At 37.3% G+C, this 15,082-nt stretch overlaps 1 protein-coding gene and 1 long non-coding RNA gene across 2 annotated transcripts in view; one reads left to right on the top strand and one right to left on the bottom strand.

Annotated features, from left to right (window-relative positions):
- Positions 1-15,082, top strand: part of WDR12 (WD repeat domain 12) — a 29,040-nt gene extending 13,958 nt beyond the window's left edge. The window contains exons 9-13 of the mRNA XM_086345706.1: positions 6,657-6,797; positions 7,018-7,123; positions 7,295-7,427; positions 8,156-8,228; positions 9,038-15,082. Of these exons, the coding sequence (XP_086201832.1) occupies positions 6,657-6,797; positions 7,018-7,123; positions 7,295-7,427; positions 8,156-8,228; positions 9,038-9,115 (531 nt within the window). The 3' untranslated portion in view covers positions 9,116-15,082. The remainder of the gene's footprint in view (positions 1-6,656; positions 6,798-7,017; positions 7,124-7,294; positions 7,428-8,155; positions 8,229-9,037) is intronic.
- LOC147378005 (uncharacterized) lies at positions 3,155-4,789 on the bottom strand. Its single transcript, XR_015143798.1, has 2 exons — positions 4,578-4,789; positions 3,155-3,782 (listed from the first exon to the last, which is right to left on the bottom strand). It is a non-coding gene; the product is annotated as an uncharacterized LOC147378005 (long non-coding RNA).

Here is a 15,082-nt window from a genome sequence, read left to right on the forward strand (position 1 = left end):
AAATCCTAAAAGATGATGCTATAAAAGTGCTGCACTCAGTATGTCAGGAAATTTGGAAAACCCAGCAATGGCCACAGGACTGGAATAGGTCAATCCTCATCCCAATTCCCAAGAAAGGCAATACTAAAGAATGTTCAAACTATTGTAAAATTGCACTCATCTCCCATGCTACTAGTAAGATTATACTCAAAATCCTTCAAGCTAGGCTTCAGCAGTACGTGAACGGAGAGTTTCCAGATGTTCAAGCTGGGTTTAGAAAAGGCAGAGGAACCTCAGAGATCAAACTGCCAACATTTGCTGGATCATTGAGAAAGCAAGGGAATTCCAGAAAAATATCTACCTCTGTTTCATAGACTACACTAAAGCCTCTGACTGTGGATCACAATAAACTGTGGAAAATTCTTAAAGAGATGGGAACAGACCATCTTACCTGTCTCCTGAGAAACCTGTATGTGGGTCAAGAAGTAACAGATTCTTGTATGGAACAAATGACTGGTTCAGGATTGAGAAAGGAGTACAACAAAACTGTTTATTGTTACCCTGTTTATTTAACTTACATGCAGAGCACATCGTGCAAAATGCCAGGCTGGATGAGTTTTAAGCTGGAATCAAGATTACTGAGAGAAATATCAACAACCTCAGATATGCGGATGATACGACTCTAATGGCAGAAAGCAAAGAGGAACTAAAGAGCCTCTTGATGAGGGTGAAGGAAGAGACTAAAAAAGCCAGCTTAAAACTCAGTATTAAAAAACTGAGATCATGGCATCCAGTCCCATCAGTTCATGGCAAACAGAAGGGGAAAATGTGGAAGCAGTGACAGATTTTCTCTTCTTGAGCTCACTGCAGATGGTGCCTGTAGCCATGAAATTAGAAGATGGTTGCTTCTTGGCAGGAAAGCTATGACAAATGTAGACAGTGTGTTAAAAAGCAAAGATATCACTTTGCCGATAAGGGTCTGTATAAGGCTATGGTCTTTCCAGTAGTCATATACTAACATGAGAGCTGAACCATTAGGAAGGTTGAAGAATTGATGCTTTCGAACTGTGGTGCTAGAGAAGACTCTTGAGAGTCCTGTGGACAGCAAGGAGATCAAACCAGTCAATCTTAAATCAACCCTGAATACTCATTGGAAGGACTGGTGCTGAAGCCGAATTTCCAATACTTTGGCCACCTGATGTGAACAGCCAACTCATTGGAAAAAACCCTGATGCTAGGAAAGATTGAAGGCAGAAGGAGAAGATGGCAACAGAGAATGAGATAGCTGGATGGCATTACCGATTCAATGGACATGAACTTGGGCAAGCTCCCGGAGATGGTGAGGGACAGGGAGACCTGCCGTGCTGTAGTCCATGGGGTGTAAAGAGTTGGACACCACTTGGCAACTAAACAACAGCAAAAAGCTAGGCTTACAGATTGGTAGGTTATTTAGCTATTTTATTTGATCTCATGGTGAATTTTAAAGTAAGATCTTTTAATTGTTAGAGCTTGCACAAAGTTAAGTATCTCATTACCTAACTGTTTAATGATAATGTTTCACAGACATAAAAAACAAAGTTATGGTTACCAAAAGGGAAAAGGTGATGGCTGGGGGGGACACGTTAGGAGTTTAGGATTAGCCGATAACCGACTACTATATATAACAACAAGGTCTTAACTGTATAGGACAGGAAACTATATTCAATATCTTGTAATAAACTATAATGGAAAAGAATCTGAAAAAGAATATGTACTGAATCACTTTGTTATATACCAGAAACTAACAAACATTATAAATCAACTATACTTCAATTTAAAAAGTAGTAATAATATTAACGTTTCATACATCGAAGATGTAATTCTAGTACATCTCCTAAATCACTAGGAATCAAGAGTTCTGAAGTTTTTATTCTATCATTTCACTAGTATAGCCAATTAAATTACACTCAGAAAGTTCATTCATATTTGCTCTGTTCCTTTAGAAGGATATTTATTATGATCTGACCTGAATTAATATACTTAATGAGAGGAACAATACTGAGTCAGATGTAGGAAATCAAATTTTTTTCTTTCATTATCTCACAGCTTTAATTGATATGCAGTGAATTAGGTACACATTTGCACCTTAATTCTTATAGTCACCAATAAAAAGATAGCTTATAAAGCTGTTGAAAATGAGGAATAAAGTATGATCACAAATGATTCATCAAACTCAGGTAAACTGCAATAAGTAGTAGCACTTACTGTTTTCAATTGGAAGTAGTGATTTACAATGTATACATTTAAACACAGACTGCTGAATTGCAAGTGGAATGATTCACAACTCAGCTTCCTTATCATTTTTCTCATAGGACAAATTAAAACTATAAATGCCTTATCAATTGGATAATGTGCCAGTGCCAATTTATTGATGCATATACCTAATCAACCTTTAAAGAATATATCTTGAGTAGAAAAAGACTTCTTGAATTATCAAAATTCTTTACTCATAAGGTAGCTTTTTAAAAATCTTTATATTAATTAAAAGTTGGCATACATATAGTGAAGTATGCAGCTCAATGAATTTTTAGTTGTGTATACGCAAGTAATCACTATCCAAAGCAAAACATCAAGAATTACCAACACCTCCTAGAAGACTCTCTCTAGGCTCCCTTGAAATCAGTAGCCTCCTGAAAGTGATCATTCTTCTGACTTACATCACTTAGAGTTTTATACTGGGAGAAGGCAATGGCATCCCACTCCAGTACTCTTGCCTGGAAAATCCCATGGATGGAGGAGCCTGGTGGGCTGCAGTCCATGGGGTCGCTAAGAGTCGGACACGACTGAGCGACTTCACTTTCACTTTTCACTTTTCATGCCCTGGAGAAGGAAATGGCAACCCACTCCGTGTTTTTGCCTGGAGAATCCCAGGGATGGGGGAGCCTGGTGGGCTGCCATCTATGGGGTCGCACAGAGTCGGACACGACTGAAGTGACTTAGCAGTAGCAGTTTTATACTTCATGTATACGGGCATACCTCATTTTTATTGCACTTTGCAGATAATATGTTTTTTATAAATTGAAGCTCTGTGGCAATTATGTATCAAGCAGGTTTGTTGGTATATTTCCAACAGCATTTATTCACTTCGTGTCTGTGTCACACTTTGATATCAATAAATCTCACAATATCTCAGACATTTTTTTAAAAATTAATGTATTTATTTTTTGGCTGCACCAAACAGCATGTGAGACCCTAGCTCCCCGACCAGGGATCCAATCTGCAACCCCTGCATTGGAAGCGCAGCATCTTAACCACTGGTTTTTCAGTCACTCAGTCATACCTGACTCTTTGCGACCTCATGGACTGCAGCATGCCAGGATTTCCTGTCCTCCACTCTCCTTAACCACTGGACCACATGAGAAATCCTCAGACTTTTAAATTATTATTATTATTGTGATCTGTGATCTTTATTATAGAATTTTATTTATTTATTTATGGTTACCCTGGGTCTTTGTTGCTGATCAGGCTTTCTCTAGTTGCGACGAGCAGAGGGCTACTCTTTATTGTGTCTGCAGGGTCTTCTCCTGTTGTGGAGTACAGGCTGTAGGTGAACAGGCTTCAGTAGTTGCAGCACGCAGGCTCAGTAGTTGTGGCGCACGGGCTTAGCTGCTCTGCAGCATGTGGAATCTTCCCAGATTAGGGATCAAACCCATGTCTTCTGCATTGGCAGGCAAATTGCTATGCACTGCATCACCAGGGAAGTCCTGATCAGTGGTCTTTGACGTTACCATTGTAATGGCTTTGGGCTGCCATGAACCATGCCTCTGTAAGACAGTGAACTTAATCAGTAAATGTGTATGTCCTGACTGCTCTACTGACAAACCGCTGCCCCATTTGTCTCCCTCCTTGGGCCTCCCTATTCCTGAGATTCAACAATATTGAAATCAGGCCAGTTAAAAACCCCACAGTGCACTCTAGGTGTTGAAGGGAAAGGCAGTGTCTCATGTCTCACATTTTAAATCAAAAGCTGGAAATGATTAAGCTTAGTGAAGAAGGCATGTCAAAAGCTAAGACAGACCAAAAAGCTAGGACTCTTGTAACAGTTAGCCAAATTGTGAATGCAGAGAAAAGGTAGAAGAGCTATTTGAAGTGAAAATCAGAAATAATAGGAAAAGTTGGGTTATGAAGACTAAAGTAAGACAAATTTCAAAAATAGTTATCTTCTCTCTAGATTTCTTTCTAGTATTTGACTTCTCTTAACACAAGTAACACTCTCAATCAGTTCATTTAATGGCCATTTGTTTCATATTAATACATTAACATACGATAAGGTTTTTTCCACATTTTCTCTCAAAATGGCTTTTCTCCAGTATTATTCTACTAAATAGTAGAATAATAATAATAGACCTGGGCTTAGTCCCTGGGTTGGGAAGATCCCCTGGAGAAGGGAAAGGCTACCTACTCCAGTATTCTGGCCTGGAGAATTCCATGGACTGTATAGGCCACGGGGTTGCAGAGTTGGACACAACTGAGTCACTTTCATTTTCATTCTACTAAAGTTTGTTTGCAGTTAACAGTGCCAAAGTTGACTTTTCTACCTTTTTTTTTTTTTTTTCTACCTCTTTTTAAAAAAATGTACATCCTTGGTGGCTCAGCGGTAAAGAATCTGCCTGCCACTGCAGGAGACACAAGTTCAGTCCCTGGGTCAGGAAGATGCCCTGGTGAAGAAAATTGCAATCCATTTCAGTGTTCTTGCCTGAGAAATTGCATAGATGGAGGAGCCTGGCGGGCTATAGTCCGTGAGTTCACAGAGTCAGATACAACTTAGCAACTAAACAACAAAAACAAGAAAATTCACTCTTTTTGGTGTATAGCTTTTGAGTTTTGGTAAATACATATAATATGTAACTAATACATATTCAAAATATGGAACAGTTTGCCATCCCCTAAAACTCATGTTGCCCATTTGTAGTCAACCTTTTCTCTCTATTTATATACTCTTAACAACTACTATCTAATCTTCATTCCTAGAATTTTTCTAGAATATCATATAAGTAGGATCACACAGTAAGTAGCCTTTGGCATCAAGGTTTTTTTTTTCCCACATAATATATTTGAGGGAAAAAACAAAGATTCATCCAAGTTATTGGGTATATCATGGTTTGTGCTGTGCCTCGTCGCTCAGTAGTGTCCAACTCTTTGCAACCCCATGGACTGTAGCCCGCCAGGCTACTCTGTCCATAGGGATTCTCTAGGCAAGAATACTGGAGCAGGTTGCCATGCTCTCCTCCAGGAGATCTTCCCAGCTGAGGGATCAAACCCAAGTCTCCCACACTGCAGGCAGATTCTTTACTGTCTGAGCCACCGGGGAAGCCCCCATATCATGGTTTATTCCTTTTAAATTCTGAGTAGCATTCTATTGTATGGATATATTATACAACAGTTGGTTTAATCATTCACCAGTTGAAGGATATTTGGGTTGTTTCTGGTTTGACAGTTATGAATAAAACTGCTAGAAACACTTGTGGGCAGTTTTTTGTATGAACCTAAGTTTTCATTTTTCTTGAAAAGTCTTCATTTTTCAATTCCAATTCCATACCTAGGAATGTAATTGCTTATTCATTTAAGTCTACCCATCATTTTACATGTCATTTCCTATCCTGGAACCTCTGATGATCTCTGTTACCTTTTGTTTTGGATCACAACAGAGGCTGCTCTGTTCCTCACTTCTCTATCAGGTTCCTTTACTACTTCCAGGAAAATTTTAGAGCTGGAAAAGAGATGTTAGGGATCATTTGGTACAGGAGGTGGCAAATAACAGCCCAGTAGGAGCTCTCACTCTGGCCTATTTTTGTGCTATAGAGAGCTGAGGGATTTTTACATTTTTAATAGGCTTTAAAAACAAAGAGGAATTTGCAAAAGAGACTGTATGTGGCCTGGAAAGGCTAAAAAATTTTTCTTTCTGGACCTTTATCAGAAAACTTTGCTGATGTCTAATCTGGTGTAATTCCCTTAACATGTAAGGAAGTGAAATGTAACAAGAGTTTAAAAAGTAGATAGACTATCCCTCATTTCAGAGCTCTTTCCCTCTTTCTTTTACATTTTCCTTGTGTTTAATACAGATATCTTACCTAGTTTGAGGATTTTAATTTGAGAGGGATGTTAGAGATTTTGGAGTTTTAATAAATGAACCAGGGACATTATTTAAAGATTGGATGCTGAAGAAATGAGGTGGTGAGAATAACTTATTGAAATTAATTAACCTGGAAGAGTCATGTAGAAAATGGCAGCACGTTAACTCAAACCTACATCTTTCTGCTCCCAGGGCTTTTTCTCCTAGCTTCTACATGTGACATGTTTGTCAACTGAGAAAATTTAGTGTCAATATTCCTGAAAATGAAAAGTAGAGCAGATGGGGTAGTAACAGAATCTTGTGGAAAGACTACAAATTTTGGAGTAATATTTGGGTTCAAACTCAAATCTGCCATCTTTAAGCAGCATGACCTTGGGCAAGTTATCTTTCTCAACTGAAGTGTCTCTTAGAGGGTCGCTGTAAAGATGAAATAGGGCAGGACAGGAGGGCTAAAGCACCTGACAGAATATCTGTCATATGGGTTTCAGAAGTAATAACTACTATGATTGTTCTGATTACTCTGAACTGAAAATGCTTTCCCTTTTGGGTGTCTTTTCATTTCTAGACTCCCATTGTGACCCTCTCTGGCCACAAGGAAGCAATTTCCTCAGTTCTATGGTCAGATGCTGAAGAAATCTGCAGTGCGTCTTGGGACCACACAATTAAAGTATGGGATGTTGAGTCTGGCAGTCTAAAGTCAACTTTGGTAAGACTTACAAATTCAGTGCTCTCTGATTGAGCTTTTTAAAAAAAAAAAATTACTTATTTTAACTTTGAGCTTTAAATTCAGTGCTTCTCTGATAGAGCTTTTAAAAAAAAAAAATTACTTATTTTAACTTTGAGCTTTTAAGTGGTAAACTTCTCAGAGATGATCACTTTTAGCCTACTCTGGTTACATGGTCTTTCCTTTTTTTTTCCCTTCCCAGACAGGAAATAAAGTGTTTAATTGTATCTCCTATTCTCCACTTTGTAAACGTTTAGCATCTGGAAGTACAGATAGGCATATCAGACTGTGGGATCCCAGAACTAAAGGTGAGTTATATAAATCTCCAGAGGAAAACATGGATGAATAACATCAATTTCTCTTCTCTCTAGAGCTGTGTATGAAAGATAATTTTCTACAAATTTGATGTGGGGGGTGGGGGAGGTGTTCTGCCTACTTCTCTTTTCTAAAATTTAATAATCGTTATCTGTTTTGTTCAGATGGTTCTTTGGTGTCGCTGTCCCTAACCTCACATACAGGTTGGGTAACATCAGTAAAGTGGTCTCCTACCCATGAACAGCAGCTCATTTCTGGTTCTTTAGATAACATGGTTAAGCTGTGGGATACCAGAAGGTAATTCCTGTTTATGATTAATAAAAGATGTATATCATTTGCCTGTTGAATACAAAGAAAATGAACACTGAAATGACTATCCAAAAGCAGAATGGTGAAAAAAATGTTCTTGGTCATATGCCCTGAAATGATACATAATTGGTATCAAAAAGGAAGGCCAGGATCAAAGGAATTTTCTCAGTATGTTACCTTTTGCATTCTGGGTGAATTTGTGATAGTTTATCTTTTGCCAAAAAATAACATACACAAGTTTATGAAATCCATCTTTCTCACCTCGTTATATAAAATAGCAAAAAAGAATCCTGAGCCTTAATATAAATATGACACAGAATTGGAAGGCAAGTGGCCTAAATGAATGAAACTGATCAAATTAGAAATTATGTTAATAGGAAATTAAATAAAAATATATACTTTTTAAAGATAAAAATTTAAAAATTCCTTTCTTTAGTTAGGGCTATAATAATAATATATGCAAAGGGCCTCCAAGAGAATGTATATATAATTTATTTACATATTTCTACAAGTAGAATGGAGAAGCAGTAACCAAACCCATAATCTGTTAATGATACATGAGGAGATAGTCAAGAATATACTCAGAATTTTAAGATTAAGTGGTTATTGGGACAAGGATGGCAAACTGAAATTTTCAGAAGAGTATAAGTGATTATGCACATATATTTGTTTAATACTATGAAATGCATATAACACGTTAATATTTTCATCTTTAGTTGTAAGGCTCCTCTCTATGATCTGGCTGCTCATGAAGACAAAGTTCTGAGTGTAGACTGGACAGACTCAGGGGTAAGAATTTATCAGTTATTTGATAGAGAGGAAACTACATTATTAGCATAATTTGTTGTGTTCACATAGTTATGAGTTTCAATGTATCTGATATTTATAATTCTGTATTCTAAGTTAATACTCATAAAACCTCATCATTTAAAGAAGAAAAAAGTATCCTTTACTATTAGGAGTAGAAGAATTTGAATATTTTGAAGCAGTTTTTTTTCTCAAGAGTATTTTTAATAAAATTTTTAAGTCCATAAACTTGCTGCTTCAGACTAATTGTGTCAAAGTATTTCCTACTTAGAAAAATATTACATAATATGGCTATATTATAAAATGTACTTAAAGAATTACAATTTAGTTATTTTACTGCCTAAGAACTCTTTCTAAATATAGGTCCTAGGGCTATTTGAAAAATCTGTAATACCCACTTATCTATAAACAATTAATGTGCTGTTCTTTACAAACTTGATTTTCTTAAATAGGTAAAACTATATTACCCTTCAAAATTCATTTTATTACATTCCTTAGCAAATTCTACTTCATAGAAAGTATGATAGCATATTATGCCTCAGCCAAATTAAAATCATTGCTTTTAAAGTTTTAATATACTGTGTATATATATGTGTGTATGTGTGTGTGTGCTTTAGTGAAATTTGATGCAGTTGGCCCATCTGAGTATTAACTGTCAATGCAAGTTAATTGCTCATCTGTAATTCTTTCTGTAATCAGAATATCTACTGATAGTTTAATTAGGTTTAGCTATCATATGAAATAATTGTGTTTACTTCTGTGTTTGTTTTTTCCCCTCTTGCTTTATGCAGTTACTTCTGAGTGGAGGAGCAGACAATAAATTGTATTCCTACAGATATTCACCTACGACTTCCCATGTGGGGGCATGAAAGTGAAAGATAAATTTGCCTACAGAGATTCCTTCTATAAATAAAATCAATAGAGAATACTCAGCTAACACCAATACAGATACAGGAAGCAGTGTTTTAGATTAAAGTTAATATACTGTTTCACCCTTGATGATAGTGTTATCACCGTCTTTTTACTTTGTATTTATTATACAACAGTTGTGTTTATTAAATATAAAACATATCCTGCATTCTCTACCTTATGAAAACCTTTGAAATTAAACTGAGTTTTTAATTTCTTTTCTAAAGGTATTGGTTTGAATTACGATTTGCTTTTGAAGTCCTATAAAAGTATGTATTAAAAGTTCAGTAATTGTTCAGATTTTTATTTCTGAGGGAGAAACTTCACTTTTTAAAGTTAGCATTTAAAAAAAAGCACCTAAAAAGGAATCAATTTTAACTGAAAAAATCAGAAATACGATCTGTGTTTGGTAAAAATGTGATTCTGTAACTGTAATAATGTTCTTTGTAAGTATTCATTAAAACATGTAGATGTTGCCAGTTATTAAGAACTTGTTGAAATATTTTAAGTGAAGTACTTTGTTTTAAAGATAAGTCAGGGCAGTTCCCTAGCGATCCAGTGGTTAGGACACCATGCTTGCAATGCTGGGGGCCAGGGCTCTGTCCCTGATTGGAGAACTAAGATCCCACAAGTTGCATAACGTGGCCAAAAATATAATAAATAAAAGATTTAAAAAATACATAAAGACAAGTCAGAATCCTTTAGAAATAGCATACAGATTCCATGGTAACCAGGAATCTCTCTCCCATACTTATAGTTGTGTATAGATAAGAATTCTTCAGACAAAACCTTTCAGTAAGCTTTAGGTTAAAAACATTCTAAAATTTTTGTATCATTAGCACTTATCTAAATCCATTTATTATATGCCAGATATTTAAATGTCTTAAAATGTGACTTTAATGGATTGGTATTTCTCAAGCAGAGCACCTCTGCCTCTAATAAACAGGAAATCAGTTTGGTCTCATCATTAGACTCTAATGCTATATCTCTCATATGAGGTTTCCTATTACAGAGGTCTAGGAAACAACCAGAGTAACCTGGCTGCAACTGAGAGCCAGACTGACAGTGGATTAAACCATGTGAATGATTAGTCCTCTACAAGTTCAGAGGCAGTCCAGTACTGTTAAAGTGGTTTTGTTCCACACTCCTTAGGGACCTGCACTCCCTCTTGACCCTGTGTTTCAAAGGACAACGATGAATTTATATTCGTGTTCTGGATGGTTCTGAATGAACCTTAAGAACAGAGTTACAGAAAATATTTTTCTTAATTCACCCAATCTGTTCTGCTCACACGTAGTATGCATAACCTAGGTGGTTAAAGTAAAGGTAAAGGGCTTCCCTGGTGGCTCAGACAGTAAAGAATCTATCTGCAATGCAGGAAGCCTGGCTTCGATGCCTGGGTTGGGAAGATCCCCTGGAGGAGGGAATGGCAACCCACTCCAGTATGTTTGCCTGGAGAATCCCATGGACAGTTAAGCCTGATGGACTCCATGGGGTCGCCAAGAGTGGGACACTGACTGAGCAACTAACACAGACACAAAGAGGCCTATTTACTAGATGAAGGACAAAGAAGGAAGTGGCAACAAGTCCTGTTTCCAAGCCTATTCTTAATGATGGTGCCAGTGCAGGATACATTCATGGTTTAGGTATTCTCCTATGCGGTGGATGTAGTATCAGTGGCCAAGTCTCTTAGACAAAGACTGATTGATCTTTACCAAACCTCTTATGTAACTCAAGTGGTTAGATCTTACTCTCCAAACAGGAAGAGCATAAGAGGCCAACAGAAACCTAGAAGACTTAAGTCCTTTTAAAACATAGTGCTTTCCTACCTCCCATCATTTGTCTTGTCTAAAAAAGTAGCAGGTCCCTTTCAATAGTCCATTTTCCTCCATTTTAGTTACACCAGAGACAGAGGCCTTACGTGGACTTGTTTGCTCCTAAGATTTGCTTGGAGAAATGATTGGAGCTGTTTTACAGCTGGAATTTGGGAACCAGATAGTGCAGTGTTCAGGACCTGCAGACCAGTACAGGGTTATCTATGTTGTCTTGCCATAGTAATGCTGTTCATAAACACGTTAATCCTTATTTCTACCTCATCAAAGTGTTAAGAAATTTCTTTTCTGTTTGGCAACAAACTTCCTAATTTTAAAGTTAGGCTCAAAATATACTCTAAATGTTGAAGAAGTCAGTCCAAGGAATAAGGCTGACCTCCTACCATGGCTTCCCTGGTAGCTCAGATGGTAAAGTGTCTGCCCGCAATGCGGGAGACCCAGGTTCAATCCCTAAGTCGGGAAGATCGCCTGGAGAAGGAAATGGCAACCCACTCCAGTACTCTTGCCTGGAAAATTCCATGGACAGAGGAGCCTTGTAAGCTACAGTCCATGGGGTCGCAAAGAGTCGTCCGACCCTTCATCACGACTGAGCGACTTGACTTCACTTCTACCATGTACCAGGGTCTCTGCTGGGGTGGAGGGAAGGGGGGAAAATGTATAAGATACGGAGACTACCTTCAAAAAGATCACATTTTCACATGGGGGATGCTCAATTAAAAATTGGTTACAACAGTATCCTGAAGTGCAAAGAAAGATGTGAATCTAAGGTAGAAAGGAAGCATAGAGAAAGGAGCAGTTATTTTTGTGGAGAGCGAAGTGGCCACCAAGAAAGGCATGTAGAAGAGTGACATCTGATCGAGATTTGGACAGATAATTGGTTGGGAAAGTGAAGATGGAATTTATTTCTGGCAGGAAGAAGCCCAGAAAGATCAGAAATGATAGCTCAGAAATACCTTGTGGCAGAAAGTGAGCATAATATTTTCATTTGCTAAGAAGTTTTATTTTCCTCTTAAATAAAGCTGCTTTCCAGGTCTTATGTAAGACGATGATCTTCCTGTATTGGAAACTGAAAATAAAACCTGGCTGTGATGATTACCTAGAGATTATTAGAGTAGAAATTTTAGTTACTTAAGATTTTTAATCTATATAAAATGATATAATAGCTTTTCTATGAATAGATGACCAATGTTTTCTTTTTCATATTCTTTGAATTTAGAATGACCATTTTGGAACTGTTGTCAACAATGCATAATATTTTGGAATGCTTCTTAGCATTATCAGGAGGAAAGTACAAATCAAATTTTAAATTGACATAAAATACACATAATTGAACAAACAGCCCTACAAAGTGAAACTATCTGGGAACTTCTGATAACATTTAAATCTGTTTATAAAAATTATTTTGGTGTACTGGGTTGGCCAATGTTACAGTTTTGAAAAATCAGTTGCTTATAAGGAGAAATATTAATCTTTGTTATATACTACCATATCTTCTGGGCTTCCCTGGTACCTCAGCTGGTAAAGAATCCACCTGCCATGCAGGAGATCCCACTTCGATTCCTGCGTTGGGAAGATCCCCTGGAGGAGGGCATGGCAACCCACTCCAATGTTCCTGCCAGGAAAATCCCCATGGATAGAGGAACCTGGCAAGCTACAATCCATAGGGTCACAAAGAGTCGGACACGACTGAGCAACTACACAAACACACCAAACCTTCTATTCTTAAAAGGGAGGAAAAATGACATTTTAACAGTATGTATGAGCAAGGGTATTCAATTAATGTTTTATTAAAAAAGCCACTAATTAGAATCAGGTTTCATTTCACAAGTGATTGTTTTGCAAACTTTTGGAGAAGGAAATGGTAACCCACTCCAGTACTCTTGCCTGGAGAATCCCAGGTACAGAGGAGCCAAGCGGGCTACCATCCATGCGGTTGCAAAGAGTCGGACACGACTGAGCACGCGCGCGCACACACACACACACACACACACACACACACACACACACGCATCCAAACTGTGCAAATCAGAAACTGCCAGGTATAAAATCAGCAGGAATTTTGTTAAGTCACTTTAATACTGACATTTTTTGACTATCGTAGACTTCTATTAGTAACCATATTCATGTTTTATTGTTATGCTACAGAAGCCAAATATATCTTTAATGTAGCTTAGTAGAAAAGGGGTTTTTTGGTTTAATATAATTAGATTAACTATCGTTATTCCAGTATTAGTTCCATTGGTTCCCAGGTTTGAGGAAGTGTATTATCTTCCGGTGGTGTCTATAAAAACAGCAAAAAACTATCCCTCTGTAACAGTCTTCTGACATGGCTACTAAATATTTATTTGGTTGCACTGCGGGGCTTGCAAGATCTTAGTTCCCCAACCAGGGACTGAACCCCTGCCATGGCAGTGAAAGCCCTGAATCCTAACCACTGGAGCCCCAGAAAATTCCCTGGCAAAAAGCAAAAGATTTTTATTTAAAGAAGAATATTTGCTAGAGAGGTCAAGTTATTTGACCAGATCTCATGCAGCCAGTAAAGAGCAGAGTAAGAATCTGAATTTGGATTTATCTCAGTTAGAGCTCAAGCTCTTAATCATACAAATTCTGCCTAAGTCATGCATAAGAACAATTTTTTTTTATACATGTAAAGAGTAAGTGGGAAAAATGTCTTCACCTAGATGAAAGAGTGTATACATATATAAGGGGCATTTATTTGGTACCAAATTACCATGTTCAGCTTTGCATGTTTTTGCCTTTAGAACGATCTCAATTTTAGTATACCACTTAATGTATTAGCATAATAATATGTAAATGTGTACTTTCAAGATCGATTGCTATATTTTCACATAGGAATTGTGAAATATAAGCAAAATAGGAACTTTGAAAATTATCCTGTTATTTGTATCAATTTTAATTATCATATTATTCATGTTAAAGGAAACCTCAACCCAACAGGTTAAATATCTAGTGTGAAGGTGTACAACCAATTAGTCACAGAGATCAGGGACATGTTTCCAAATAATAAAGACTACAGGAAAATGATCTTGGTTAGGTACAATCTGATAGAAAGTTTACAACATCTCAATTCTATGTATAGCTATATGCCTGGGACTTACTAACACCAAATAAAGTTAAATGATTGTTTCAGGAGGAAGAAATACCTTTTTATGTCTCTAACAATTCACATTTTAAACAATTCATTTCACTAATACTAATTCTAGCCTTATTTGAATCAACAAAAATGCAGTATGGGAAAGTAAGCATACTCACCTTGCCATGTGTAAGTAATTACTAGCATGAGCATCTGGGGAGATAGATTCTCTACACTCTGACTGCCACTGACCTGCTGCTTCTGACTTCCTTGATAAAATCAGATTACAAAGAAAGTGGAACACCTGGAAGAACTGGCGCTATCTCCATGGCATCAGGCTTCATGACATCAGGTTCAACTCCTAATAATTCTTAATGTGTTTTCTCATATCAATTAATGTTTTATTTGGGATGTTAACAGAGGCTTATCAATCCTAATGCATGCTTTAGTCAATCCTAAAGGTTTATCAACCCTGAATATCCATTGGAAGCACTGATTCTGAAGCTGAACCTGATGCAAAGAGCCGACTCAATGGAAAAGACCCTGATGCTGGGAAAGACTGAAGACAGGAGGAGAAGGGGAGAAGATGAGATGGTTGGATAGCATCAACAATTCAATGGACATGAGTCTGAGCAAACTCCAGGAAATGATGAAGGACAGGGCAGGCTGGCATGTTGCAGGCAATGGGGTTGCAAAGAGTCGGACACAACTGAGCAACTGAACAACAACCAGAGGCTTGCTTGATGGTGCAAAAATAAAAGTAAAGATTATTGCTCGCTAAGGAAATCTGGACTCCAGGTTGGGCTCCACTCCTAGATTGTGGATCTCCACATTCCAAGCCATCTAATGGTCCGCTTTTCTAGTTAGATTGTGGAAGCCTGAAATGGAGGAAAACATTGCTTATTCTGGGATAAATCTATTAGCATGTTGAAGGAAATGAAATAGCAGTTCTCTGAATGTTTGTCACTTCTTAATGAAATTAAACCCTCCCATATAAAGTA

The sequence above is a fragment of the Bos grunniens genome, chromosome 2 (assembly GCF_055505025.1).
Source record: "Bos grunniens cultivar Pamir isolate PY7600 chromosome 2, Bosgru_T2T1.0, whole genome shotgun sequence".
Lineage (NCBI taxonomy): Eukaryota > Metazoa > Chordata > Mammalia > Artiodactyla > Bovidae > Bos > Bos grunniens.